At 51.6% G+C, this 25,641-nt stretch overlaps 1 protein-coding gene across 2 annotated transcripts; it reads left to right on the forward strand.

The window, feature by feature from the left end:
* The first annotated feature begins 1,361 nt into the window (after positions 1-1,361).
* SCAMP2 (secretory carrier membrane protein 2) lies at positions 1,362-25,372 on the forward strand. Of its 2 annotated transcripts, XM_058737034.1 has the most exons (10): positions 1,362-1,546; positions 14,287-14,355; positions 14,788-14,886; positions 15,460-15,588; positions 16,722-16,839; positions 17,392-17,520; positions 18,198-18,357; positions 19,427-19,528; positions 23,510-23,630; positions 23,821-25,372. In XM_058737034.1, exons 1-10 carry the CDS (start codon positions 1,490-1,492, stop codon positions 23,953-23,955), a joined length of 1,119 nt encoding a protein of 372 aa, XP_058593017.1. In that variant the 5' UTR covers positions 1,362-1,489; the 3' UTR covers positions 23,956-25,372. The 2 variants fall into 2 exon arrangements, with proteins under 2 accessions (XP_058593017.1, XP_058593016.1); XM_058737033.1 differs by lacking the exon at positions 15,460-15,588 and having other exon boundaries at positions 1,366-1,546.
* Positions 25,373-25,641: the final 269 nt, after the last annotated feature.

Here is a 25,641-nt window from a genome sequence, read left to right on the forward strand (position 1 = left end):
CATGGCTGATGGCTCTATTGCTGAAATTCCTCATTCACTAACACATGCTCGATGCCCTGAGTCAAATCCCAGAGCAGGTCCTAAACCTGTCTCTGGGCTCAGGGATCCTCATCCCTAAAACGATAAAACTTGACAGCAGGGGGCAAGACCTAAAAAGAGTCAGGACTCAGCATGTGTGTGGTGATGAGAGAGATTAAGGCAAGCTGAGAGCAAAGTACAGGCTAATAGCAGCCCCCATCCCCAGGTGGAATTTGTGTGCTATTCCTTGGACACTCTTGGCTATCCAAGAATAAAGGAAAGGGGTTTAAGTACTTGCCATGGTGATGTGGGAAACTAAGGCAAATGAAAGATTAAATTCCCTGTATACAGCCCATTGACAAGTCCTTGAAACCAGCAGAGTGACCTCCCTCTAGGAACTCAGCTGCCTTGATGATGACACTTTGCTAGGGGCAAAAGGGAATCTTGGCTTAACATTATCCTGACCACCCCCACCCCCCTCCCTGATCCTGTAAGTCTACTGCTAAAAATTCCTTTGGAAACTTCCTTTCTCAACTCCCCCAAGATATATGCTGGCAACCATATTCCAAGCTTATGGCCCCGTGATACACATCTGAAGGGTCTCATGACTGAGGTTTACTCAACAGTAATAAATGGCGTTTTCCTAACAGCAGCTAGGCCTCAAGATCATAGAAGCCTTGCTTCCAAAATACCTTAGAGACTTTATCCCTAACCCCCTCCAAACCTGAGGGTATATAATCAGTTACCCATCACAACCACAGTGCAGCTCTTTCTGCCCACGGGCCTTGTCTGGTGCTTTAATAAAATCACCTTTTGCACCAAATTCTTTCTTGGCCGTCAGCTCTGAACCCCCCCTCACCCCAAAACCCCATCATGTGGGATAGCTGCATGGTTGGTTCTTCCGAAAAAAATCCCCTCTGCCCTGCTGGGTCCTACCCCAAGTCCTCTCCTAGCTCGACTAAGTCCTCTCAGGTCAGAAATTCCGTTCCCCACTCCGGCCAAAATAGGCTCGTTCTCCTGTCTGGACCAGTTGGACTTCCCAAACTTGCCCTCCAGGGAAATGAAGGGGTTAAGTTTCCGGCTCCACTTAACAGAGTTTACTTGGGAATTTTCCAAGACAAATTTGGAAGCAATCAGACCGAGAGGCTGCTGAGAACAGACTGCTGGGAAGGGTTCCGGCCCCGCCTTCCGCTCTCTCGTGCCTCTGAGCCACCCCGACCCTTGAGGCACAGGTATACGAAAGGAGCGCCTGGAAACGGAATGCCCACCCGCCGCTCTGTAGTGGGCTCGGCAGGAGGGCGGGGCGGACCTCTGTGACATCAGGACCACGCCCCTCCGGGAGGGTGCTGCGCCTGCGCCAGAACGGCTGCTTCGCTCCCGGAAGTGGAGGGTTGGCACGGAGAGCGCCGCTGGGTCTGGGTGCCCGGAGGCCGAAGCACTCGCGGAGCTCGCCGGTCAGTCCCCGACCGCCATGTCGTCCTTCGATACCAATCCCTTCGCAGACCCAGTGGACGTAAACCCCTTCCAGGTAGAGCCCCCAACTCACTTCTCCCCGGTGCCAAAGGCCACCGCCCGGGCCTCTCGCTGGAGCAGAGAGACGTGGCGTAGGAGACGGCCTGTCTGCCCAATGGGAGAATGGGCTCTGAGGGCTGGCCTTTCGTAGTGTCTGGGGGGCGGGACTAGCAGCAGGTGGAACTGCGGAGGGGCGGGACGCTGTAGCCTGGGAAGAAGTGGTAGGACCCTCTAGCTCCCCGGATGTAGCTAGCCCCTTTGGCCGGACATTGGTGGGGAAGCATACGGTCGGGGAGAGAAGCGACTTCACCTGTGTGGGAGGTGTGGCTACTACATCCCGCAGTCTTGGGGAGACACCTGCTTTGAGTCACGTTAGGAGAGGGGGGTGACAACAACATAATGAAGAGGTAGAAGCCTCTAGTGGGACAGAGAAATGTGGTAACATGCCACGTTCCACTCTCCCCCCCCCCCCCCCCACTCTCGGAACAGCCAAACTAGCCTACAAGGTATAGGAGACCCACCGAGATTTGCTAGGAAATCTCGCAAATCTTTTTGCTAGGAGATTTGCTAGGAAGGTTGGAAGAGGGTGTGGGGATAACCGACGCACGCTGAAATACGGACTTGAAAAGAATTCCACACTTTGGCTATGGGTCTATTTTGGACTGGGATTTGGCTAGACAGGAGAGAGAGCCCTGGTTAGGGAGGGAGGAAAAGTGAGGGGGCTCTGAGGGTCTTGAAACACAAGGAATGTTGGTCTGATGGACGCGTGTGTTGGCTAGGGAGTTGAGATGTGCTGACCTTTGAGCTGGCTTGACCTTTTGAACAAAGGATAGCTGAAGAAGTCTTCCTACTTAAAGCGGAAACCTTTCTGCCTCTGAGCTAGGATACAGGGGTAATCCAGAGGTAATCTTTTGCACAGTGACAGGCTGGGGCTCCTGTTAACTCCAAATCTCCTGTGCCTCCTTTTCATGTCTGCTCAAAACCGGTTCTAGAGAAGCTTAATTGTGCTGACTGGTGATTTATGAGCCCTGAGGTTTCTGCTCTGTCAGTATGTTACTAGGCACATTAACTCATCTTGCTTGTGCTTTATCTGGTCATTGGCAGCTGCAGAGTTTCCTGCAGGCGTGGGGAAAGTACTTTGAGGGTGAGGTTTCTCCCCTTGAATTCCTTCAAGGTCGGTGCAAAGACAAAGGAGACTAGAAGGGAATAATTGTACACTCTCAGGGGAGTGAACATTTTATGTTTCTTTCTTGGTCTCAAGGTACTTAGTCAAAGGGAGCCCTCAAAGCAAATTTTGGTAGCTTGGTCTTTGTAACATCCTGAACATTCCTCTTACAACTTAATGCTTCTTGACAGACCTTTGCAAGGACCTTGTCTCTTATGTAATTCAGTCATCTCTATTAGTTAAGTAAAGAAAAAAGCATTTGCATTTTTTTTCCCCTGCCAGTGTCATCTGGTAACAGTTTGGTTTAATTACAGAACTGCTGTATGACACTGGGATCTAGTAGTCTTAAAAAATTTTTTTAATCTTTATTTTTTTTTGAGAGAGAGACAGAGGGTGAGCAGGGGAGGAACAGAGAGAGAAGGAAACACAGAATCCGAAGCAGGCTCCAGGCTTTGACCTGTCAGCACAGAGCCCGACGCGGGGCTCGAACCCACGAACTGCGAGATCATGACCTGAGCCGAAGTGGGACACTTAACCGACTGAGCCACCCAGGCACCCCATTTAAAAAAAAAAAAATTTTTTTTTTTAATCTTTATTTTTGAGACAGCATGAGCAGGGGAGGAGCAGAGAGAGTGGGATCTAGTAGTCTTTTGGAGTGTGTTCTGTGTAATGATTTGCTTTTTTTTCCCCCTCTGTCAGAATTGGAAATAAAATGTCTGCTGCTGTCTGCCAGAAGCAGTCAGCCATCCAGAGATGCGGAGAGCTTGTCTCCAGTGCTAGCAGTGGGCGAGATAGTTGGCCCGAGTGCTGCCCAAGATTAATAGCAGCTTGAAAGTCTTAGTCTTAAACCACATCTCCAGCCCCAGGAATGATTGTGCAAACTGTGGTAGAAGCAACTTCTGCATTCACCGAGACAGTCTGTCCATCAGGCAGCTCCAGGATATGGCAGGACAGGAAGCAGCTGTGGTCCTGTAAAGAACAACATCTGGTGGGGGAATCCTGTGTGGGAAGACAAGAGCTGGCTGGCTGGGACTCTGCTCCTCCTTACCCTGGGCCGTGTTTTTCCTCTTGGTGCACAGTTCTTCGGGGAGAAGGAACTTTGGACGTGATGCCCCCTCCCCTCCCCCCCCAAGCTCTTTCACCTGGAGAGCTGCCCTCCCTTTTTGTGATGCTGGTGTCTGCTTTCCTGACTGCCAGGGCTGGGACATGGGAAGGGTGCAGCCCTTGGGTGACTGGGTGTGAACCCAGCTTCATTTACACAGGGTGTTAGCACGGAGCTCAGGAGAAAACAAGGGGAGAGGCAGCAGACTCAGAAACTGTCACACCTAGCCAGCTTTCAGAGCAGAGTCATGCTTTCCATCACTCCGTGGTGGTTCATGAAAGTGTAGTGTTCAGAGTCCATGGTGGAGTACTGGAGCTGGGAACATCCTCAGGAATCTATTCTAACCCCTCGGTTTAGAGAGGAGGAAGCCAGGAACCCAGTGAGGATGGTACCTGCCAGAGTCACCAGCTAATTTGCAGTGGGAAGGGGCCTAGATCTGGGTCTCGTTCTCAGGACCTTGCTGTTTTAAAGGTTTTTGAAGTTCAGATATTGGTCTTAAACTGCGTGGGGGTTATTTAGGCCAGCTTCGTCATCACTGTCCCCATTCTTGAGAGTACTGGTAGGGGTGATTAGTACTAGCCAAGTGAGTTTTACCATTTGCTAATTAGTATTAGCTATGCAAGTTTTTTTCCCCAGTGTGTGGGGCTGGGATAATACAGATTATACTGTGCTTTTTAAGATAGTACTTTATTTATTTTTTACAAGTTTGAGAGAGAGAGCGCTCATGCTTGTGCGTGCAAGCAGGGGAGGGGCAGAGAGAGGGTGAGAGAGAATCCCAAGCGAGTCTCAATCCCACGAACTATGAGATCATGACCTGAGCTGAAACCAAGAGTTGGACGCCTAATCAAGTGAGCCACCCAGGCGCCCCAGGATAGTACTTTATAGCAGTTATGTTCTGAGTAATAACCAGTCCTGCAAGGTGCTCAGGGTTATGTGGTCAAACAATTTTGGGAATCACTATTTTTTTCTTAAAGATTGGCAAGACTTGTTTGTTAAAGGCTCTGAGCAATCCTGCAATAAAGACATTTGCTCAACTTTTTTTTAATTAAAAAATTTTTTTTGTTTCATTTATTTATTTTTGAGAGACAGAGAGAGCCCAAGTGGGGAGGGGCAGAGAGAGAAGGAGACAGAATCCAAAGCAAGCTCCAGGCTCTGAGCTGTCAGCACAGAGCCCAACGTGGGGCTCGAACCCGCAAACTGTGAGATCATGACCTGAGCCGAAGTCGGATGCCCAACCGACTGAGCCACCCAGGCACCCCTAGCACAACTTGATCTGACCCAGAATTTCTCAGTTATCCAACCATGGAATCCTTTTTCTGCTAACTCTTGTGATATGCCCTGCAACTTCTGGTGTGCCTTTAAATTGACTCCTTTACCCTTGTTTTTTATCCACCTCCTACTTCCACCCACCTCCCCGCCCTGCAATGTGGGTGTGGGCTTATATGACCTCTTCTCTGTGTGGAGTTATACTTGAGATTCTTAGCAAACTTCCTGCAAAGGAAGAGCTGTGAATGCAAAGTTTTAAAGGTTTGTTTGTTTAAAAGTTTTAAACAGCAACCTTTAAATGCAAAAGGAGTGCAGCAGAGGTTTTACCAAACTTCCAGGCGGAAGCAGGAAACTGCAAGCCAAGTGTTGCCGATTTCACAACCTCCCCCTGGCACTCCCTAATTCCTGTGCTTATTATGGTGCATCTGCTTTGTACTCTCTGGATCTTCGGGTCCTACTATGGACCGATTCCAGCATGTCTGATCCCCAAAATTTCTCAGGCAGTCTTGTCAGGTGGTGAAGAAGTAGAGGGCTAAAGGTGGGCATCGTGCCCATTTGAGTTTTCAGCGCTTAGCTAACAAGCAGGTCACCCAGACCAGTGCTGGGGCTGCTTTCCTACTGGGCATTTCTTCAAGGCGGGGTGGGGGTGGGGGGTGGGGGGGGTGGGGGTGTGTGTGTGAACTAGCTGGTGGTGCTGAACAGAGAAGGCCTTTCAGTGCCATGAGTTGCCAGATCGCAGAATATCACTTTCACACGTTGCCTCCTTGCAGTTAAAAGATAATCTCGGTGGTGTGGCTGCTTCCCGAGGATTTAAAACTTTTCTCTCCTGTGGGAGGAGAAAGTGGTGGCAGAAACGTGATTTGGGTGCGAACAAAGTTCCCTGCACAGACACTTCCCAGAGAGGGTGGGCTCCAGCTTGACTGTAGCTTTGGGAATTCTTACAACCACCAGATGGACCTGTTAGAACTTTCCTGTGGAACAGGAGCATTGTCTCAAGAAATTTGAAAATGGTGAAGTTCATATAGTTTGAGTCCAGACAGCTGCCAGATCCGGGGGGTGGGGGTGAGGGTAAGGGGGATGGGAGTTATCTCCCTGCCTTTATGGCTGGCACCTGGAGCCAGGCTGGGTGATTCAAAAGCACTTGGTCAGAGACACAGCTGGACTTTAACCCTACAATTCTGTTAAGTTTTCTTTGGAGCTACTTGGAGTAGGATAATCCTGTGCTCAGAGAAATGGTAATATTTAACCAGGACAAACAAGGGGTCCTTGCCACTCTTTCAGAGAAGAGTGCCAGTGCACATTACCAAGGTGTGACCCGCCCAGCAGTGCTCCTTTGAGGTGCCTACACATTTATGCACATCACTGAGCTCCTGCTGCTCCAAGGGCCTGTGCAGGAGACTGAGGTAAATGAGCCCACGGCCTGCCAGCGCTTCTGATCTGGCAGGAGAGCCAAGAAATGCTAGCTGTTCAATGATAACACACCGTGGGTATGATGAAGGCATTCGAAACTTGGCAGAAGGAACTATGAGGGATCTGAGGAGGAAGAGCAGAGTCCTTTGGTAGAAAGGCTCAGGCCGAGAGCGGATGGGAAGAGAGGATATTTCATATTTCAGGTGACAGAGCACCAAGAAGCAAAAGGCACTTGTGCATACTGTGGCCCCGCAGCCCCAGGCGCCTCCTCCCTCTTAAAGCCTGCCACCTCTCTGACCACTGGCCTGGGACACGTCTGCTGCTTGTGGCACACTCACTCGCCTGGCAGTCTCTCCTGTACTTCTGTCTGCCCTCAGCCTCTTTAACACTGGGGCGCTCACCTCCTTCCACCTGTTTTGAGGCTGTGAAGGCTGCAGTTCTGTCCTTTGACTTTGTTCTCACTGTATACCTCTCTGAGTAAGGTTTTCCATTTACACTATAGCCAAGGCGCACAGGGGTCCCATACAGACCAGGTTCGGCCACTGGACGCTGACAGAATCCAGAGGCAGAGAGACGAGCAGTGGTGGAACAAGAAAGGAGTTTATTTCAGCAAGACCAACACCGGGAAGACGGCGGACTAGCAGCTCAGACTGTCTCCAAAGTGCCGAAAATACTTCAGGTTTATATAAGGAAAATGTGGGACAGTGGTGGGTGTGTACATGTAGGTGGGCAGTGAAGGTCAAGTCGAGCATAGTCTTGGAGTCAGTCAGGTGTGGGGCCTTGCTGGCTCAGGGCAGTTCTTGTTGCTTGAGGGGGTAATTTCAGTTCCCTGTTCTCATCAGGGGATGCTCTGCCCTTAGGGTCTTCAGCCTGAGCGCAGAGACCAACTGGAAAGAAGAACCCAACTAGAAAGCGTGAGGTCACAATGGAGGCAACTGAAGTCGTCTTTCACTGCGGCTTCAGAATAGCATCCACATCCCAGTGATCCCAGATCTAGAGCTGCTCTAGGGGCTCGTGGCTGGCTCCATTAGTAGGGCATGCAACCCTTTTCTTTTTTTTTAAGAACATGCAATTCTTTTTTTTTTTTTTTTTTTTTTAGTTTATTTATTTATTTTGAGAGAGGGAGAGACAGCACACACATGAGCAAGCAAGCATGAGCAGGGGCGGGGCAGAGAGAGAGAGAGGGAGAGAGAGAGAGAGAGAGAGAGAGAGAGAATGAATCCCAAGCAGGCACCTCACTGTCAGTGCAGGGCCTGACTTGGGGCTCGATCTCAGAAACCATGAGATCATGACCTGAGCTGAAATCAAGAATTAGATGCTTAACCAACTAAGCCACACAGGTGCCTTGAAACTCTTGCTCTCAGGGTCGTGAGTTGAAGTCCCACTTTGGGCATGGAGCCTACTTTAAAAAAACAAACATGGGGCACCTGCTTTCACACACCCGCTCCTGAAAAGCCTGTTCCTCTCCCGTGATCACTAATCTTGCTCAGGGGTGGCACTGTTCCCCGGTCACCCAAGTTAGCCACTGAGTTCCTCAACTTCCCTTCCCCTCCCCCTTTCTTGCCCTAGAAAGTGGCTGAGCCCGTGGCATCTACCTGAGCAGGGCCTCTGGAGTCTGTCGCCTCTTCTCCACCCCCAGTTATCATGCTTTTAGTTCAGTCCTCACCATCACCCCTGTGGACTGTGGCCCCGGCCAGTCCTCCCTCCCCTCTCACTGTGCTCTCCTCACCGTGGCAGAGATGACAGTCTCTAGTTGTCCTCCACCTCTCATGGGTGGAGTCCAAACTCCTGCTGTCTGGCTCAACCCTTTGTTCAGGCTGGTTCCTTGGCACTCCTGGCTTCTGTCTCTCTTCACTGCACGGCCCCCGGAACCTTCTGTATAGAGGCCACTTTTCAGCAACAGACCTCAGTGGTGGAAACCTGAGTAAGGTAAAAGGGCCCAGAGTGACCACTGGGCTGTATGCAAACAGGCTCTTTAGGCGACCCACCTCAAAATAGCCATTAGTCCTGGCTGACCAATGGACTACTGACAATTGGCTACAGGTACCGAAAAGGAATATTTTGTGCATTCCCATACCTCGTCACCTCCCCCCCATAACTCCAGCCCCCAGCACTGCCTCTTGACAGTCTTTCCTTTGCTGTCCTGCCCGCTGCTCCCTTGCAGTGTTTTCAATAAACTTCTGTGTCCTTTGTCCTCCTGTCTTGGGTGAGTTCCGGCCTCCACCCTATTGAGTTGCCCCACATCCTGTGCCCTGAACACATAGAGGTGTGTTTGCCTTTGCACATGTTGCTTTTTTTTTTTTTTTTAATGTTTATTCATTTATTTTGAGAGAAAGCACAAGCAGGTGAGGGGCAGAGAGGAGAGCCAGAATCTCACGCAGGTTCTGTGTCATCAGTGCAGAGCCCAGTGTGGGGCTTGAACCCACAAACTGTAAGATCATGACCTGAGCCAGGTGCTTAACTGACTGAGGCACCCAGGTGCCCCACAGTGCTGCTCTTGCCTCCCTCCTTAGTTCTTGCTAAACTTTTGTCCTCTCTCAAGATCCAACTCAGGTGCCATCTCCGTGAAGCCTACCCTGACTCCCAGACAGCTTAGTCCCTCCCTCCTCTGTGAAGCCCTCCCATCAGCCCTGGCCCTGCACTAGTCACGTGCTGTCACTTCCTGCCTTGGCTTCTTGTTCTCTGTCCTGTCCACTTCTTGAGGGCAGGAACCAAGGCTTTTTGGTCAGGGTCCTAGCCCCGCACTTGGCGTGGGACGGTTCGCCTAGGGAGTAAACGAAGGTGGAAGGAGATGACAAGTGTCTCAGTTTGACCAAGGACAGGCTGCCGCCAGGGGTGCTGGCACCAGGTCCGGGAGGGCCTCGGGCGCCAGGCCAGGTGGGTCAGCCTCACTTTTCTGGGCCACTGTGTCCATCACTGCTGTGGCAAGGAGAGAGGCCTGGGTGCACGTTGCTCATTTGATGGGTCCTCAGGCTCTTTTTAAAAATGTGTGGGTATGTGTGCTTTTAAGGTAAAAATAACATCACATTGTGGAAAATTCAGAAGACAAAATAGATCATTTGTATTTCTGCCAGTCTTTTGCAACCATTGTTGTTCTGATGTGTTTTCCTGCCAGTCTCTTTTCACATGAATGCTTTTGACAAAATTGTTATGTGGTATTCATATAACAAAGTCTTTTCCATATTGCTGCTCTATGTTTATAGCTGTGATTATTTATTTATTTTAAAAATAAATTTTATTTATTTATTTGGAGAGGGGTGGTAGGGGCAGAGAGAGAATCCCAAGCAAGCCCATTCTGTCAGCACGGAGCCCGATGTGGGGCTTGAACTCACAATCTGAGAGATTATGACCTTAGCCAAAACTGAGAGTTGGACGCTTAACCAACTGAGCCATGCAGGTGCCCCATAGCTGTGATTTTTAATGGCTGTTCAGGCCATTGAGGGGATGTGTACCAAAACATTCTTGGGCTCACTGTCGTTGGACAGTTAAGTCATTTCCTGATTTTTTTCCTCCTATTGTAAGCACTGGTGCAATAAATCTCTTTGCAGGTACAGATTTTTACATATTTGTGTCATATTTCCTTAGGATGGATTTTCAGGTAAGAGAGTACCGAGGTTATCTGTGGCTCTTTTTACTTGGGACCTAGCCACTTGGTTGGGGGATGATTGCCCTCTTTTGTCCTATGACACACAGCCTTGTCTCCAAAGCAAATAGGACTTCCCAAGAGTTCCAAACTATTGGTAACTCTGCCTCCCAGAGAGAATGGCCGAGTTTTTTTAGCTCATGAGGTATTTATTTAATGTGTTTATTTGGAGCCTGAAATAAACCCCACACTGGGAGCTTGGGTGGAGTGTAGGAGGCGAAAGCAAGAAAGAGTCACAGCTCAAGCACAGCCGACACCTGTGACATGGAAAGTGATTGCCAAACTGGAAACGAATGTGTTTTTCAAGGCCCTTCCCGGCAGAGCTCCAGCGCCTGCCTCTTTTCCTCTGGGTCCTCACACCCCAGCCACACGAAGGGTTCCCCTGCCCCAGCAGTGGTGAGCCTCTCCTCCGCTCCCTGGCCTCCCTTCCCCTCTTTTTCACTCTGCCCTGGGCTCTTGTACTATGTGCACGTGTCTCTGCGACAGTCATCCGCTCCAGAAGGTCAAGAGCTGCATCCTGTTGATCTTGGTTTGTCACTCACACTGTTTGTGACTCTTCCCAGAATGAAAAGAACCGAGTGCAGGAGCATTTTCTTTGTTATGTATTCAGTAAAGGGCATTAGCCAGGCTCAGTCCTTTGTGTACCAGGGGGGTTTTGGGTTACCTCTCTGTAGGTGAGACTTAGCTCTCGCCATCCTTTGAAATGACTACTTGACCCACTTCCGAGCCAGCTGATGCTTAGTGGGAAAGAAGCTTGCTGCTGTTGACTCATTACTTGTGACTCAGAGTAGAAGCTGAGGGTCTTCATTCAGACCAGTCAGTGTGGTCCTTAGTGCAAGACTCGCTGCATGTCTCCTAACACAGGTGTTCCCCCAAGGACTTCCCTGAAGTCCAGGAATAAAAAACTGAGCAGAAGTAGTTGTCTTGGTCACTCATGGTGTCCTGTCAGTGTTCCTCAGGAGGGGGCTTCATTCATTCAACCACACATTGAGCACCTTCCGTTTGTCAAGTGCCCTAGGCTTTGGGGGTACACTGCTGAACAAGGTAGACCCTCACCTTGCCCACTCGTGTCCCTGGATACAGACAACTTGAATTCAGAATCTGGCTCAGCCACCACCCCTGGGATCTTGGACGAGCCACTTCCCTTCTCTGAGGCGGGGCTTTCTCCAGCTGCAATCTAAAAAGACATCCCTCACGGGGTGGTCATGAGGTTGCATGAGGGGACACCTCAGCTGAGCCACAGGGTTCAGAAGCTGGTTGAAGTGACGATTTATCTCTGTTCTTTCAAGGATGGAATAGAACCAGGATTATTCTAGATGCACAGGAGAGAAGTCAAGTCATTTCAGACAGTGGATGCCTTAGGGCACTGGGCCTTAATTCTTTTGAAGAACCAGGTTGAGGAAAGCTGGTAGAACCTTCTTTTCTGACAACTCGACACAGTGGCCGGTTCTGGGGTGACTAGAACTTCAAAATCGCATCATTGTATAAGGACACTCAGTAAATGTCAGCTCCCTTCCTCTTTCACCAGGCCTGAGCTTCTCATCTTTCAGAAAGCACCCAGGTCTCCCAGAAGGTTCCAGGACCGTCTTCCGAGGCAGGGTGCTTGTGGGCCCTGGGGCTGCCACAGTGATGCAGGTACCCTCCAGCTTTGGGGCAGTATCACCCAGAGAAAGTAGAGGAGAGCATGTGGCACATACTGTCAAATACTGTTTGACTTTCTGCTCTGCATCGGCCCTTCCCCAAGCACTGGAGCCAGAAGTATGAACTTGAGAGAGAAGCATCTGGCTGTGGAGGTTACAGCATGCTGGTGGAGACAGTATTTGTTTATGGCAAGTCTGGTGAGGGGTAAAGGACCAAGCTTTAAGACTTTAGGAAAAGGAGAGATCACTATGGACAGAGTAGTCAGCTTGCCCACCCCCAGAATCCTCTTCTGGCTGACCTTGGTAAAGAAAATGACATCTCTGCATGGGTCTGAAGGTTGCCTGTTAAACGCACGCACCTCAGCCAGACATGTGGGTCAGCGTCCGAAACAGCTACCAGAGCCACCCCTCTGTCTTCTGTCCTGTGACACTCAGGTAACCAGTTCCTTGCATGGTGGATCTGATTTCAGTGACTTCAGCTCACTCACTGTGCTGTGGCTTGGTGTTTGCTGAGTCAGAAAGGGGAATGGAACCTGAGCTCCAGATCTTCCTTGCAGAAAGTCAGCCCAGTAATTCTGGGAGAAATCATTCAGCCAATAAATAACCTCAAGGCCAGTTCCTCCATCTCAGGTGGCCTTCTGAACCTCACCTTGTCCCTTTAAGTTTCAGGGGCCACCGGGCAGGAATGCTGTCCAGCAGAATGGACATAGCCACATTGTCTCCTTGCGGAGGAAATTGGGTGGGGTCCAGAGATGAGGTACGTCTAGAGAGAAGTGAGTTGGGGCTCTGGGCCCAGGGGCCAGCCAGCCACAGTCTCACTCTTCAGGAACTGGAGACCCAGGTGGGAAGATGAGAGTTAGTATGTGTGAAAAACATCAGAGAACACGCTCACTGCTGACATTCTGTGAATGTACAGAAGAGGGAGCCGGCCATCTTGAGACCTAGGACAAGTACGGCACCACAGTAGGATCTGTTTCCACCTCTAAAGAATTGAGGGGGTTGTTCCCTGAGGGTCTGTCTAATGTTAATATTGTGTTTGAGAATCCAGTCTGTGGATTCTTGGTGGAGGTGAGGCCAGGACAGCAGGATGGGAGCCTGTGGACCAGAAGTGAGGGATGGGGGTTAGGTACACAGAGCGGGGCCTAGGGGAGGCCTTGTAACCTGGGCCTTGGCAGAGTCCAGCCGTGGTGTGCCCAGCCTTCACAGCTGCTCCTCCCAGAGCCCAGGCATCGCTGTGGAGCTGGACTTGAGCCCCATACCTATTACGTACGGGGAAGGGGAAAGGATGATGGAGTGCTGGGAGGGGGTGAGATGAGGCCAAGTGGCCCCAGGCCATCAGGGAGGTGCTCGGTGGAGGAGATGACCGGAAGTGCTGTGCAGGCCCTAGGCGGGAGGGCTGGCCTTGGAAGAGGTCAGATGGAGAAGGGAAAATTGAAAACTCAGGGAAAGACTGCGTTCTGAAGGACATTTTTGCATTTTCTTGAGGGGAAAAAAAAAATGAACCCAAAAACATTCTCTCCGCTTTTCATCTGAGCCCTTCATGCCTCTGTTCTTAGCAAGTGTGCCTGATTTAACAAAATCAGTACTGGCAGCCCGCAGTGTGTTTTTGTTCCAGAACCTTAAACCATCCTTTAAAAAATAAGAGGAGAGGGTGCCTGAGTGGCTCAGTCGGTTAAGTGTCCGACTCTTGATTTCGGTTTAGTTCATGATCTCATGGTTTGTGAGTTTGAGCCCCATGTCAGGCTCTGCACTAACAGTACAGAGCCTGCTTGGGGTTCTCTATCTCTGCCTCTCCCTGTGTGTGCGGGCACAAGCCCACTCTCTCTGTCTCTCCCCCTCTTAAAATAAATGAGCTTAAAAAAAAAAAATAATAAGGGGCACCTGAGTGGCTCAGTCAGTTAAGTGTCCAACTTTGGCTCAGGTCATGATATTGTAGTGTGCAAGTTCGAGCCCCTCATTGGGCTCTGCATTGCTGGTGCAGAGCTTGCTTGGGATTCTCTTTCTCCCTCTCTCTCTCTGCTCCTTCCCCACTTGCGTGCTGTCCCTCTCTCAAAATAAATAAATAAACTTCTTAAAATAAATAGGAATAAATGCTTTCTGTAAAATAATAAAACAGTACAGCAAGGTTATAAATTAAAAAGTGAGTATTCCTACCATGCAGTCCCTCCCCCCCCAAACTACTCAGTCCCCGGAGGTAAATACTGTAAACTCTTGAATCTGTAAAGGGCACAACAAGGACATGGTAGTGTCTGTCTTGAGGTCTCAGAATGTAAAGCTTGCTCTAGGTCTCTTCTGGGAAGTCATTGGGGCTGAACTCCTTTCCCAGAAAGGGAGAAGAGGTTGCAGCTCTGGTGTGGCAGGGGCTGGGCAGAGGACCCTTTCTGGAGAGGCTTTTCAGGCCACCAGGAAGGGCCTCACCTCAGCCCTGTATCCCTGAGGCCTGCTGGCCTGGGAGGGGCCAAGAGATGGTTCTCTCTTCTCCCCAGTGGCTCATGGCTGTTTTTGTTTGTTTTGCTTTTTACCTTTGCAGGATCCCTCCGTGACCCAGCTGACCAATGCCCCACAAGGTGGCCTGGCTGAATTCAACCCCTTCTCCGAGGTTGGTGAGCGTGCCCTCTTTCTGAGTCCCTGGGTCCCGTGGGTGGTGCCAGGTTTCTGAGGCAAGGAGCCTTGGCAGAGGCAGAGACAGCTCTGAGAAACTGCAGTCCTAACGTGAACTTGGGGTGGGGATAAGGATGAAGAAGTCAGCAGTTCTCCCCTTGGGATTTGTCATCTGGGCCCCTCCGTGAAGAGGACAGGACAGTGCTGAGAAGCTGTGGCTCCAGCAAGGCCAGGGGGGCCAGGTGAAGCATCACATTGCCCAGAGCATGAGGCTCAAAGGCTAAGAATCTGCAGGGCCAGGCTGAGGCCTGCCCCAGAGGGAATGTCCCTCACAGGCAGGGGCACAGCACTCACCCCACTGTGGGTCTGCCCCCGTGTGGCCAACTAGTGGAGCCCTACTCATCTGCCTCCTTTGGTGTGTCCCACGCAGACAAATGCAGCGACAACAGTTCCTGTCACACAGCTCCCTGGGCCCTCGCTGCCGGCGGTTCTCCAGCCCTCAGTGGAACCAACCCAGCCAACCCCCCAGGTACTGTTGACAAAAATCCCTTTGCCTCTTTTTTCCTGAGAGGGTAGCACCAGTAGCTGAGCCCTGAGACTGGGGGAGGAGGTGGACAGAGGACCTTAATTCCTGGCTGCCCTTTAAGGGCCCTTTTGATAATCTCTTTGGAGCTGGTCACTTACACATGGAGGGTCTGCTCAGCCAGCCTATATCCTCACCCCCACCCCATTACCACCACCAAACAATAACCAGGCTAGGGTCGTTGGTGCCTTCAGAGAGAGCATTTGCCTCTGTTGTGCCATTCCGGATCCTCGTGGGGCCTTTGGTTTGTCCTCTCACTCAGGGCCCCGAATCAATCAATCTATCCATCCACTTATCCATTCTCCTGTCCTCCCTCCCTCTGTCTCTCTCTCTCTCTCTTTTCTTTTTTTAGCCTCTTTTATTTCTGCCTTCCTTCCTATTTTCCTTTGTCCCTTCACCAAATACCGTGAATCTTGTCTGCTTTGTGTCTGACACTCGACTCCCCATCACCTCGCCGTCCTGCCCCGTGCGTCTCACCACCCCAGTGAGCATGACCCACAGTGGAGTTGTATGTTGCAGCTCCTGCGTAGACAGGCCAGCAGGTTCCTGCCTACCAGATTCCTGGCAGTGAGCGAGCTCTCAGAGAGGCAGATGCTACTAGGAGGAGATAGTATTCTCAGAGACAGCTACATGCAAAAGCTTCCGAAGGTAGGCGAAGTGTAGATGAGCATGAGGGAGGGCAAGGCCCAAGCCGGGCTTTGGGCTCTCGTGGGCCCCAAGAGGCTCTCGCCTTCTGACCAGACTTGGGAGGGAAGGCTGAGATGTTCAGCATGGTCCAGGATCGTCCATTCTGGTCCTGCTTTGGCCCCCAGTGCCTGAAATTGACCTGCTAAAGTCAGCCTTGGCTCTTTGGAGAACGCCTTTTGGAGAGAGTGAGAGAGCGAGGGTGTGTGTGTGTGCATATGCGCGCGTGCACGTGCGCACACATATATACACCTATGTCTGGCTTACCGTTCTGCGAGGTGACTGGTCTGATACCTGTTTCCTAAAACGACTGTAGACTTCGGGAATAACCAGGCCCCAACAGCCGTAGCCCCTGGAAGGAGTGGGGCCCTGGGCTGAAACGCCAGGGCCAGCTCTGCTTGGCCTCACGTTCCCTAGGTGCCTCACTCAGAGACTCTTTCTGGACAGGGGATGAAGCTTGGACTCCGCACGTCATCAAAGCCGGGCAGAGCAGGGCCAAGCCTAGGGGGCTGCACTGGGGTGTAGCCGGTCACATTTTCAGGTGGACCTCAAAGGGTCAGCTCCTGGGGGTGTAGTGGGGTGGTACTTAAATATGGATCCATGAGGCTCCAGGTGCACGTGATCTGTCCTCACGTGTCCCCTCCGCACTCACTGCTAGCAGGTTGCACTGTTTCCCCTGTGCACACACACCCTCCAGGCTCTTCAGATGAGGTGCAGCTCTCTGGGTTTCTGGCTACAGCTTAGTCTCTTGTGATGCCGTTTTCCCTTCGCTGTTACCCCAGAGGTCAGTGTAACTGAACTTTGCCTGCATTCCAGAATGGGGGAATATTCTCTCATCTCCAGCTCAGGGGTCTCCCCTTCATCCCTGATCCCAGATTAAGGCTGGTTAACGGCTAAGGGGACAGAGGTGGTGTCCAGGCAGTAGGAGACAGGTCACCTTGGCCTGTCTGTGGTGGTCTCTGGTACCCAAGACAGCATGGAGCTGGGACTGTCTCTCCCTGCATGGGGCAAGGCCCTTCTGACTTTCTGCTCACACTGACGACTGACATTGCCCCTCTGTCTCCCGTGTCCGGCTGCTCCACTTCCGTGCCACCCAGGCCGTGGCCTCCGCAGCCCAGGCGAGTCTGCTCCGGCAGCAGGAAGAACTGGACAGGAAAGCAGCCGAGCTGGAGCGCAAGGAGCGGGAGCTACAGAACACTGTGGCCAACTTACATGGTAAGGGAGGCTGCCGGGCCCTGGGCTGCCAGGCCTGGCACGGGAGCTCTTCCTGAGCCTGCTTGTCCTGGGGCAGCCCTGGACCCCTGTCGGGCTTTTGATCATCTTAGAGCAGCCCTGGTGCTAGTGCCAGGCAGGGCAGGGAGATGGAGGCCAGGAGACCTGCAGTGTGGACCTAGCGGGTGTGGTTATTTCTGCACTCCTTCCCAGCCCTGAAATTTTTGCTGAAGTAGGGACACTGGTCCTGCAATTCCCCTTCATCTTCACGAAGATGACCCCTTGTGCTTATGGGTTGGTTGTTCATAAAAATAATCACATAGGCCATTTTGCTCTGTTTGTCAGTGCATTTGGGCTCTGTTAACCTTGGAGCAGGCTTGTGTGTGTTCGTGTCCCATCACCCTTTTCCCATCCCACCCCCTACCCATGGAGACCCTGAGCCCCACTTGCCGGTGCCCTTCTGGAGCCCTGGTTTGGCCCGTAAACTGCTGGAGTGTGCACCCTGCCATGCTGCTGTGGAGGCTGGGCCTCACCTCGTCGCGTCTTTCTGCACAGTGAGAGAGAACAACTGGCCGCCCCTGCCCTTCTGGTGCCCTGTCAAGCCCTGCTTCTATCAGGATTTCTCGGTAGAAATCCCTGCTGACTACCAGCGGATATGCAAGATGCTCTACTATCTCTGGATGTGTGAGTCCTGCCCTGGCCCTCTTGAGCTTATGGGTGAAATGAGGTGTGACTCCAGGGCCCTTTCTGCGCTCCGGCTGCTCCTCCCCGCAGACTCCAACCTTCCTCAGTGCTGGGCCAGGGTAGAAGGTACCTTCTGCCCCCCTAATTGGCCCTCCACAGTCTACTCCCTGTGCTGGGAACCTCCCCAGAAGGGCCAGTTCACACCATGGATCACGTAGAGTGAGACTAATGGGAGGCTTCAGAGTTCCTGTGGGGCTCGTTGCATTAAAAGGCCACCTTTAGGTGAAGGCCTCCCTCTACACAAGTAGCCCAGCTACTCCCTGTAGCTCCAGTGTGGGCCATCTAGGGACAGGGACAGGAGTCTCCAAGGGCTTCTTTCCCTCAAGGATCAGCCCTTGAGTCTGCACCTTCCTTTCACTGCCACTCCCCACCCCCATCATATATCTGGGCCGTCCCTTCACCTCTTAGGAACGTGGTTTGGTCCCTGGTTTTGCTGCCCCAGAAAATCAGGATCTGGTTGCTCACTGCACCTAGGTGCAGACGAAGGTCCTGTAGTATTTCTGCAGCTCCCCTCACTGTATGGACCTCATGTCCTCCCAGGGGGTGGTTCACCATGCCTGGGAATCCTTCAGTCACCTTGGCACGAGCCCGTATCTCTCTCTCCTCCCCCTCCCCAGTGCACTCGGTGACTCTGTTTCTGAACCTGCTTGCCTGCCTGGCCTGGTTCTTAGTTGACAGCACCAACGGAGTGAACTTTGGCCTTTCGATCCTGTGGTTTATCATCTTCACCCCCTGTGCCTTCCTGTGTTGGTACCGACCCATCTATAAAGCCTTCAGGTGAGTGGGGCTTGGACAAGGGGTCAGTGTATGACTGGCATCCCAGGTAGCAGGCCAAGGGCCTTAAGCCCAGGGGCCCCATCCTAGTCTTAGAGCAGAATAGGTTGTTGGGGAAATCCACTTTCCCATTCCCACCCACAGTGAGAGCAGACACGGATCAGGAGCCATTTTCCTAAGTTGTTGTGCCTGGGGTCTGCTCTGGACACTGTCCTTGGGTTAGGCATGGGAGATCTAGGGAGGGGTCTGCAGCTCTTCCCTGTGTTCTCACTGCTCCCATTCTGTCTGGTGCATTAGGATTTCAGATCCTGGGTAGAGGGAGGGGCTGCTCAACCCCCTTCTGAAGCATTAGCTACTCTCAGAAAGTCTGACTTTGATAAGCTCTCCATGGCTTATCACTCCAGGCTCTCTTGAGCCTGCTGAGTGCCAAAGCAGTTGACCTAGAATAAATACTGTGGACCTGAGTGGAGCTACCTCACAGACCCCTAGGGCTTGTGCAGTTGTGCCTCGGAGTTGATGCTTTCAGGCCTGGGAGCCTATCAGGCCCCGGGAAGTTGGGGGGCAATGACTGAACCCTCCCATGTACTCTGCAGAGGAGACCTGCGGCCTCAATCTATTCTAGCCCTCAAGGACATGGAGCTGGAGGTCTGGTCTAGGGTTCTGTGCTCCCCAAATACCTTTTCTTCCACCCAGGCCTACAGTTTTATTATTAGATATTTATACCTTTGGCTTAGATTTTCTTGCCTTCTATGAAATGCAAACACATACACCAGGAAATGGACTGTTAGGCTCTTTATATTGTTCTTTTGAGTGAGCAACTACTTTATTAGCTCTTTGAGTAAGGGGTCAAGCATTGACCCCTTAAACTGGAAGGCAAGGAGGGGCAAGCCTGTTTTGATTATGGTTGTGGGTGTCTGTGTCCTTATGGACAATGTGGCTGGTCCCCTGGAGCTGTCTGTGCTCCCATCCTGCCTCCTGGCTCCTAATGAGGACCGATGCCATGCCAAGTGAGGAACCTGAGGAATGAGCCCCAAGCCCTCTTGTGACTTTGGATTTCCCCCTCTCTCCACAGGTCTGACAACTCTTTCAGCTTCTTTGTATTCTTCTTCGTATTTTTTTGTCAAATAGGGATCTACATCATCCAACTGGTTGGCATCCCTGGCCTGGGGGACAGGTGAGACCTGGGGCAGCACGATGGAATTACATTTTAGAGGTGGCTTGGCCTCTCTCGCTCTGCTATCCTCATTCCCAGAGGGCCCTCGCAGATGACCTGTCTTCTACCCTAGCCGGGAGAGGGGTTGGGTGGACTTGCCTCTGCCTCCGTGCACCGCCCCCAGTTCTTCACCGCTCACCAACTCACTGTCTTGCCTCATCTACCACTTTCTGGGGCATTGTAAGTGGACTTGCCCTGAGTCCTTAGGCTACCTGGCCTAAGTCCTATGGAGGACTGCATTTATTCCTTTTCTCTGGCCACGCCCTCCCAGAGGCTAGGGCTACTTCTCCAGGCCCCAGACAAGCTCTTGGATTTGGGCAGCTGCTGACAGATGCCCTGGCTTTTGCACACTCTGTGCTGTGACTTTTCCCAGAGGCCCTGTAATGTCAGGAGATGGAGCCCTAGCCTCTCTCCTGGATTGCCTCCTTCTTGCTTTGAGCATATAACTGGCTTGAGTTTCCTGGGCGCTGTAGTCCTCAGTTCAGAATTAGCCTTAGAAAGAAAACCTGATGGCTGATGTTTTCCTTTCCGCCCCAGTGCACAGGGAACATCACAGAATGGTCAGGCTGACGCTTGGCTGAAAGCCTGGGCCTGGAAGGGCTGCACTATTTTGGTCCCCTTCCTCCAGTGCAGCTGATCCAGAGAGGAGGGAGGGGCTGACTCACCTTGCACTCCGAGCACGTCCCCGCTGCCCTCCCACCACCCCTCTTCCCTCTCACCTTGCTGTTTCTTTTTAAAAAAAAAAAAATTTTTTTTAACGTTTATTTATTTTTTAAGAGACAGAGAGTGAGCAGGGGAGGGACAGAGAGAGAGGGAGTCACAGAGTCCAAAGGAGGCTCCAGGCTCTGAGCTGCCAGCACAGAGTCTGACCTGGGGCTCGAATTCAGTAATGGTGAGATCATGACCTGAGCTGAAGTTGGATGCTTAACTGAGCCACCCGGGCACCCCTCACCTTGCTGTTTCTAATCTGGCCCTTTTCTCTTTGATTGGTGACCCGGTTTCATTACTCACTACTCTTAGTGAGATCCTGGAAGACAGGCTGTGGCCTAACTGCTGTTTGCTTCTAGACTCGGAGTCAGAAGGCTTGAGTTCTGGTCCGGACTCCCCTCCGCCGCCCCCCTGCCCCCATGACCTGCCTGGGCTTCCCTCTTGAGCCCTGCAGCCCCCAGTTTCCCAGTGCCTTCCTCACCTCACCTCCGGCCCCCCACAGCTGGGTGGATGTAATCCTCCTTTCTTGTTACTGATTGTGAAATCAATCAGTTTGTTCACAGATTGTGAAACAAATAACATTTGTTTTATTTACTACTTAAACCGTCTTAAAGCAGAACATTCAGTGGTGTGTAGTAGATCCACAGTGTTGTGCAGCCCTCACTACTGTCTAGTTCCAGGAAACGCTATATCACCCCAAAGGAAAACGCCATACTTAATCCCTCCTTCCCCGAGCCCCTGGCAGCTGTTAAGCTGCTGTCTGTCTCTGGATCAGCCTATTCTGGACATTTCATATAAATGGAACCATACAGTAGGTGGCTTTTTGTGTTTGGCTTCTCTCAGCATAATGTTTGGTTTTTTTTTTAATTTTTTTTAATGTTTATTTATTTTTGAGACAGAGAGAGACAGAGCATGAGCGGGGGAGGGGCAGAGAGAGAGGGAGACACAGAATCTGAAACAGGCTCCAGGCTCCGAGCGGTCAGCACAGAGCCTGACGTGGGGCTCGAACCCACGGACCGCGAGATCGTGACCTGAGCCGAAGTCGGACGCTTAACCGACTGAGCCACCCAGGCGCCCCTCAGCATAATGTTTTTAAGGCTCATGTTGTAACATGGATTAGTATTTCATCCCTTTTTATGGCTGAATCATATCCCATCCATCTGCTTATCCACTCATCAATTGATAGACCCTGGGGTTTTTCCACCTTTTTGCTGTTGTGAATACTGCTGCTATGAACGTTTTTGTACGAGCTGTTGAACACCTATTTTCAGTTCTTTTGAGTATGTATGTAGGAGTGGAATTGTGGGGTCAGATGGAAGTCTGTACCATTCCATTGGCGGTGTGTGAGGGCTCTGGTTTTTCCACATTCTCACCAACTCTGGTTTGGTTTGTTTTTTTTCCCAGCCTAGAGGTAAGATACCTCACTGTTTTTTGTTTTGTTTTGTTTTTGTTTTTGTTTTTAAACTTTAACATTTATTTTTGAGAGAGACAGCATGGGTTGGGGAGGGGCAGAGAGAGAGAGACATGAAATCCAAAGCAGGCTCCAGGCTCTGAGCTGTCAGCACGGAGCCCAACACAGGGCTCAAACCCATGGACCTTGAGATCATGACCTGAGCCAAAATTGGCACTTAACCAACAAGCCACCCAGGCACCCCCCTCACTGTTTTTTGATTGACATTTCCTGAATGACTAATGATGTTGGCCATTTGTGTATCTTTGGAGAAATGTCTATTCAAGTCTTTCTCTAGTAATTGGGTTGTCTTTTTGTTGTTGACTTCTTTATATAGTCTGGATACCAGCTCCCTATCAGATATGTAGTGAACACATTTTCTCCCCCCTGTGTATTATTTTTCTCATTCTTGTGATAAGTGTCCTTTGACGCACAAAGTTTTTTGTTTTTAAAAAAAAATTTTTTTTTTTTTTTTACATTTATTTATTTTTGAGAGACAGAGAGCATGAGCAGGGAGGGCAGAGAGAGAGGGAGACACAGAATCTGAAGCAGGCTCCAGGCTCTGAACTGTCAGCACAGAGCCTGACGCGGGGCTCGAACTCAACGTGAGGTCATGACCTGAGCTGAAGTCAGACGCTCAACCCACTGAGCCACCCAGGCGCCCCTTTTGTTTGTTTGTTTGTTTGTTTTTTAATGTTTTTTTTTTATTTTTGCGACAGAGAGAGACAGAGCATGAGCAGGGGAGGGGCAGAGAGAGGGAGGGAGACACAGAATCGGAAGCAGGCTCCAGGCTCTGAGCTGTCAGCACAGAGCCCAGTGCGGGGCTCGAACCCACAGACTGCGAGATCATGACCTGAGCTGAAGTCGGACGCTTAACCGACTGAGCCACCCAGGCACCCCATAAAGTTTATTTATTTTGAGAGAGAGAGGGAGCCGGGAAGGGGCAGAGAGAGGGAGAGACAGAATCTCAAGCAGGCTCTGCACCGCCAACACAGAGCCCAACGCAGGGCTAAAACTCCTGAATCATGAGATCGTGACCTGAGTCAAGACCAAGAATCAGCCGCTTAACCGACTGAGCCACCCAGGCGCCCCAGGTCTCTGATCCATCTGGGGTTAATTTTTGTGTATGGTTGAAGTGAAGGACCAGCTTCATTGTTTTCCATGTGGATTCTTTCCCCATTTACTGGTCTTGGCATCCCTGTCAAAAATCAGTTGATGATAGAATTATCAGTTTGTTTCTGGACTCTCAGTTCTATTCCATTGATCTGTATGTCTGTCCTTATACCAGTACTGCACTATTTTGAGAACTGTGGCTTTGTGGTAAGTTCTTATTTAATTCAGGCAGTGTGAGGATATCCCCTTTTATAGATAAGGACACTGGGGCCAGGAACGTGATGCTGGAGGCAGAGGGGCTGCCCTGGGCCCCAGCAGGAGGAGCTGAGGTGACAGGATGAATACGATGGCTTGGCCAGTGGTCCTCCTTCCCAGAGGGGGCCCTTGGAAGCAAGCAGCCAGGCTTTCCACGTCCCCTAGAAGAGCAGGAAAAGGCCCTCCCCCATGCTACTCCTGACTGTGAGGGCCGTGTGGGGCCCTTCCCTTCAGCCTTCGCAGAGGCCTGGCCTCTCCCAGGCCAAGGGCTCGTGGCCCCCTGGGCTCTGTGCTGGAGGGAGGTGCCTGGGTGGTGGCTGGTCAGCATACAGCGGCCACTTAGAGAAGAACACCTCACAGGGACCTCTGGGGCCCATTCCCACTGTGTCCCTTCTGGCCGCCTCCTCCCTTTGCAGTGGTTGGATCGCAGCCCTGTCTACACTGAAGAAAGACCACTTGGCTGTGTCAATCATCATGATGGTGGTGGCTGGCTTCTTCACCCTATGTGCCGTGCTCTCACTCTTCCTTCTGAAGCGGGTGAGTGCTGGGTGCTGGCCCAACAGCAGCCCAAGGAAGCCGGCACCCCTCTCCTGCCTTTGCCTCGAGCCCATCACTAGAGCATTTGGGCTTCCCGGGTCCCAGAGGTCCAGCAGCTGTCACCAAGGCTCTGGATGGGAGGTCAGGTGGGACTCCAGGGCGGCCTTCTCACCCCCGCCTCTTTCCCCAGGTGCACTCCCTATACCGCCGGACGGGGGCCAGTTTCCAGCAGGCCCAGGAGGAGTTTTCCCAGGGCATCTTCAGCAACAGGACCTTCCGCAGCGCTGCCTCAAATGCTGCCCGAGGAGCCTTCCAGGGGAACTAGTCCCCCTGACTGTCCTTCCTCTGCCCCAGCCTTTTCTCTTGCCTGCCTTGTAGCTGCACTTTCCGTGGGTGCCTTAAACAGTGGTTATGCCCAGCACAGACCGGGGGAGGGTCTTGCCGGAGTTCTTCCTCCTTCCTCAGCAACCAGCTCTCCGTTCTGCCCGAGAAGGGGAGGGAGGGACAGGGACTTATTTTTTACATAACAGGAAAAAAACAAAAACAAAAACAAAACAAAACAGTCTTTCCTTCTCTGGTGGTAGTTTGGTAGGATTCAAAGCTGTGGGACTGAAGTTCACTTCCCCGTACCCACGCACATACACGTACGTACTTGGGATCAGCAGCTGACCTGGGCCCATCCAGGTGGAGTCTTACTTCTCCAGGGTCCTGGGACTTCACTTCTCCCCTAGCAGGCCTGGCCCAAATATGGCTCCACACAAAAAGCCTGTGGCTTCCACAGTCCTTCCTTTCCTTCCCTCCCAGGCTTGGGGTAGTCTCCCAAGGGCTGCCCTTTAAGTGAACTGCAGTCCAGGTGGATGGCAGGCTCTGTTCCCCAGATCACTCTGGGGTGGTCTCTGGGCTTCCAGAGCCTCTGGCGTGGTCGCCCCAGGCTCTTCCCTGCCTTAACGTTTCTCACAGATTCATAGACCTTTAGTGCCCCCTGCACCTTCCTGGTATGGGCAGCGCCTGTGCCCTCTGGGGCCCTCTCTGAGCTCTTCCCTTTTTAGACTTACTGAATGTGCAATGGGATTGTTGGGATGTGGGAGTGGGGTGGGGAGGGATAAAAGACATTGGCCCCAAGTTGTCTTGCCCAGCCTTTGGCAGTTTTCTAGGAGGGTGGAGTCTGGTTGTACTGGTGTGGTTTGGCCCTGTTTGTTTGATTTCCTCTCCTCCTGAGGGATAGCAGCCCTTTACCATGGCCTCAGATTCTACTCTACTCTGCCTTCCACTATCAGCAATAAGTCATCTGTATGACTCTTAGGGAGGGCAGGAAGAATCAGTCCAGAACTGTACCCCTTCATGCTGGACTGATGAGCCATTTTTTCTGAGGGTTCCAGGCTCCATACCCTGAGTAGAACCTAGGTCACCTTTCACTGTTCCTGGGGATTCCTCAGGTGTGTCAGTGTGATGGGCACCTGGGAGTCCCCAGGTAAAACCTGTACCCTGTCCTCCAAAGGCTGTAGGGGTGGGTGTGTGGACTGAGGGGACCTCTCAAAAAGCTGGCCAGTTGCCTGCCTCTGGAACCTGGATCCCATCCCGAGGCAGCCTGCAAACGGCCAGCTCACCAGCCCCAGAGCCACTGAATGATAGTGGCAGTGACCAAGGTTTTGTAAACTTTCTGGTGTTTTTTTCTTCATGTATAAATGTATATGTTATGTCTCAATTTTTGTGCTTTAAATAAAAATGACATTTTCAGACAACACTGGTCCTAATGTCTTGTGGACTTCGGAGGATGGGGGTGGCCTACGGACCCTGAATGGAGCTGCTCCAGTGATGAGGGGACAGTTAAGATTCTGCGATTCTGCATCTGGCCACCCTGTTCTGGCTGGTCTAGGAGGGGCCAAACCCCTTCCTGAGACTATTGGTCTCTTCCAAAGGCACCTTCTTGTCCCAGTACCTCTAGTTCAGAGCTGTTGGTCTAGGTCCGAGGGGGACTCTCTGGAGCCTCTTTGACTTAACCCCCACTCCA

Source organism: Neofelis nebulosa, chromosome 7 (genome assembly GCF_028018385.1).
Source record: "Neofelis nebulosa isolate mNeoNeb1 chromosome 7, mNeoNeb1.pri, whole genome shotgun sequence".
Taxonomy (NCBI): Eukaryota; Metazoa; Chordata; class Mammalia; order Carnivora; family Felidae; genus Neofelis; species Neofelis nebulosa.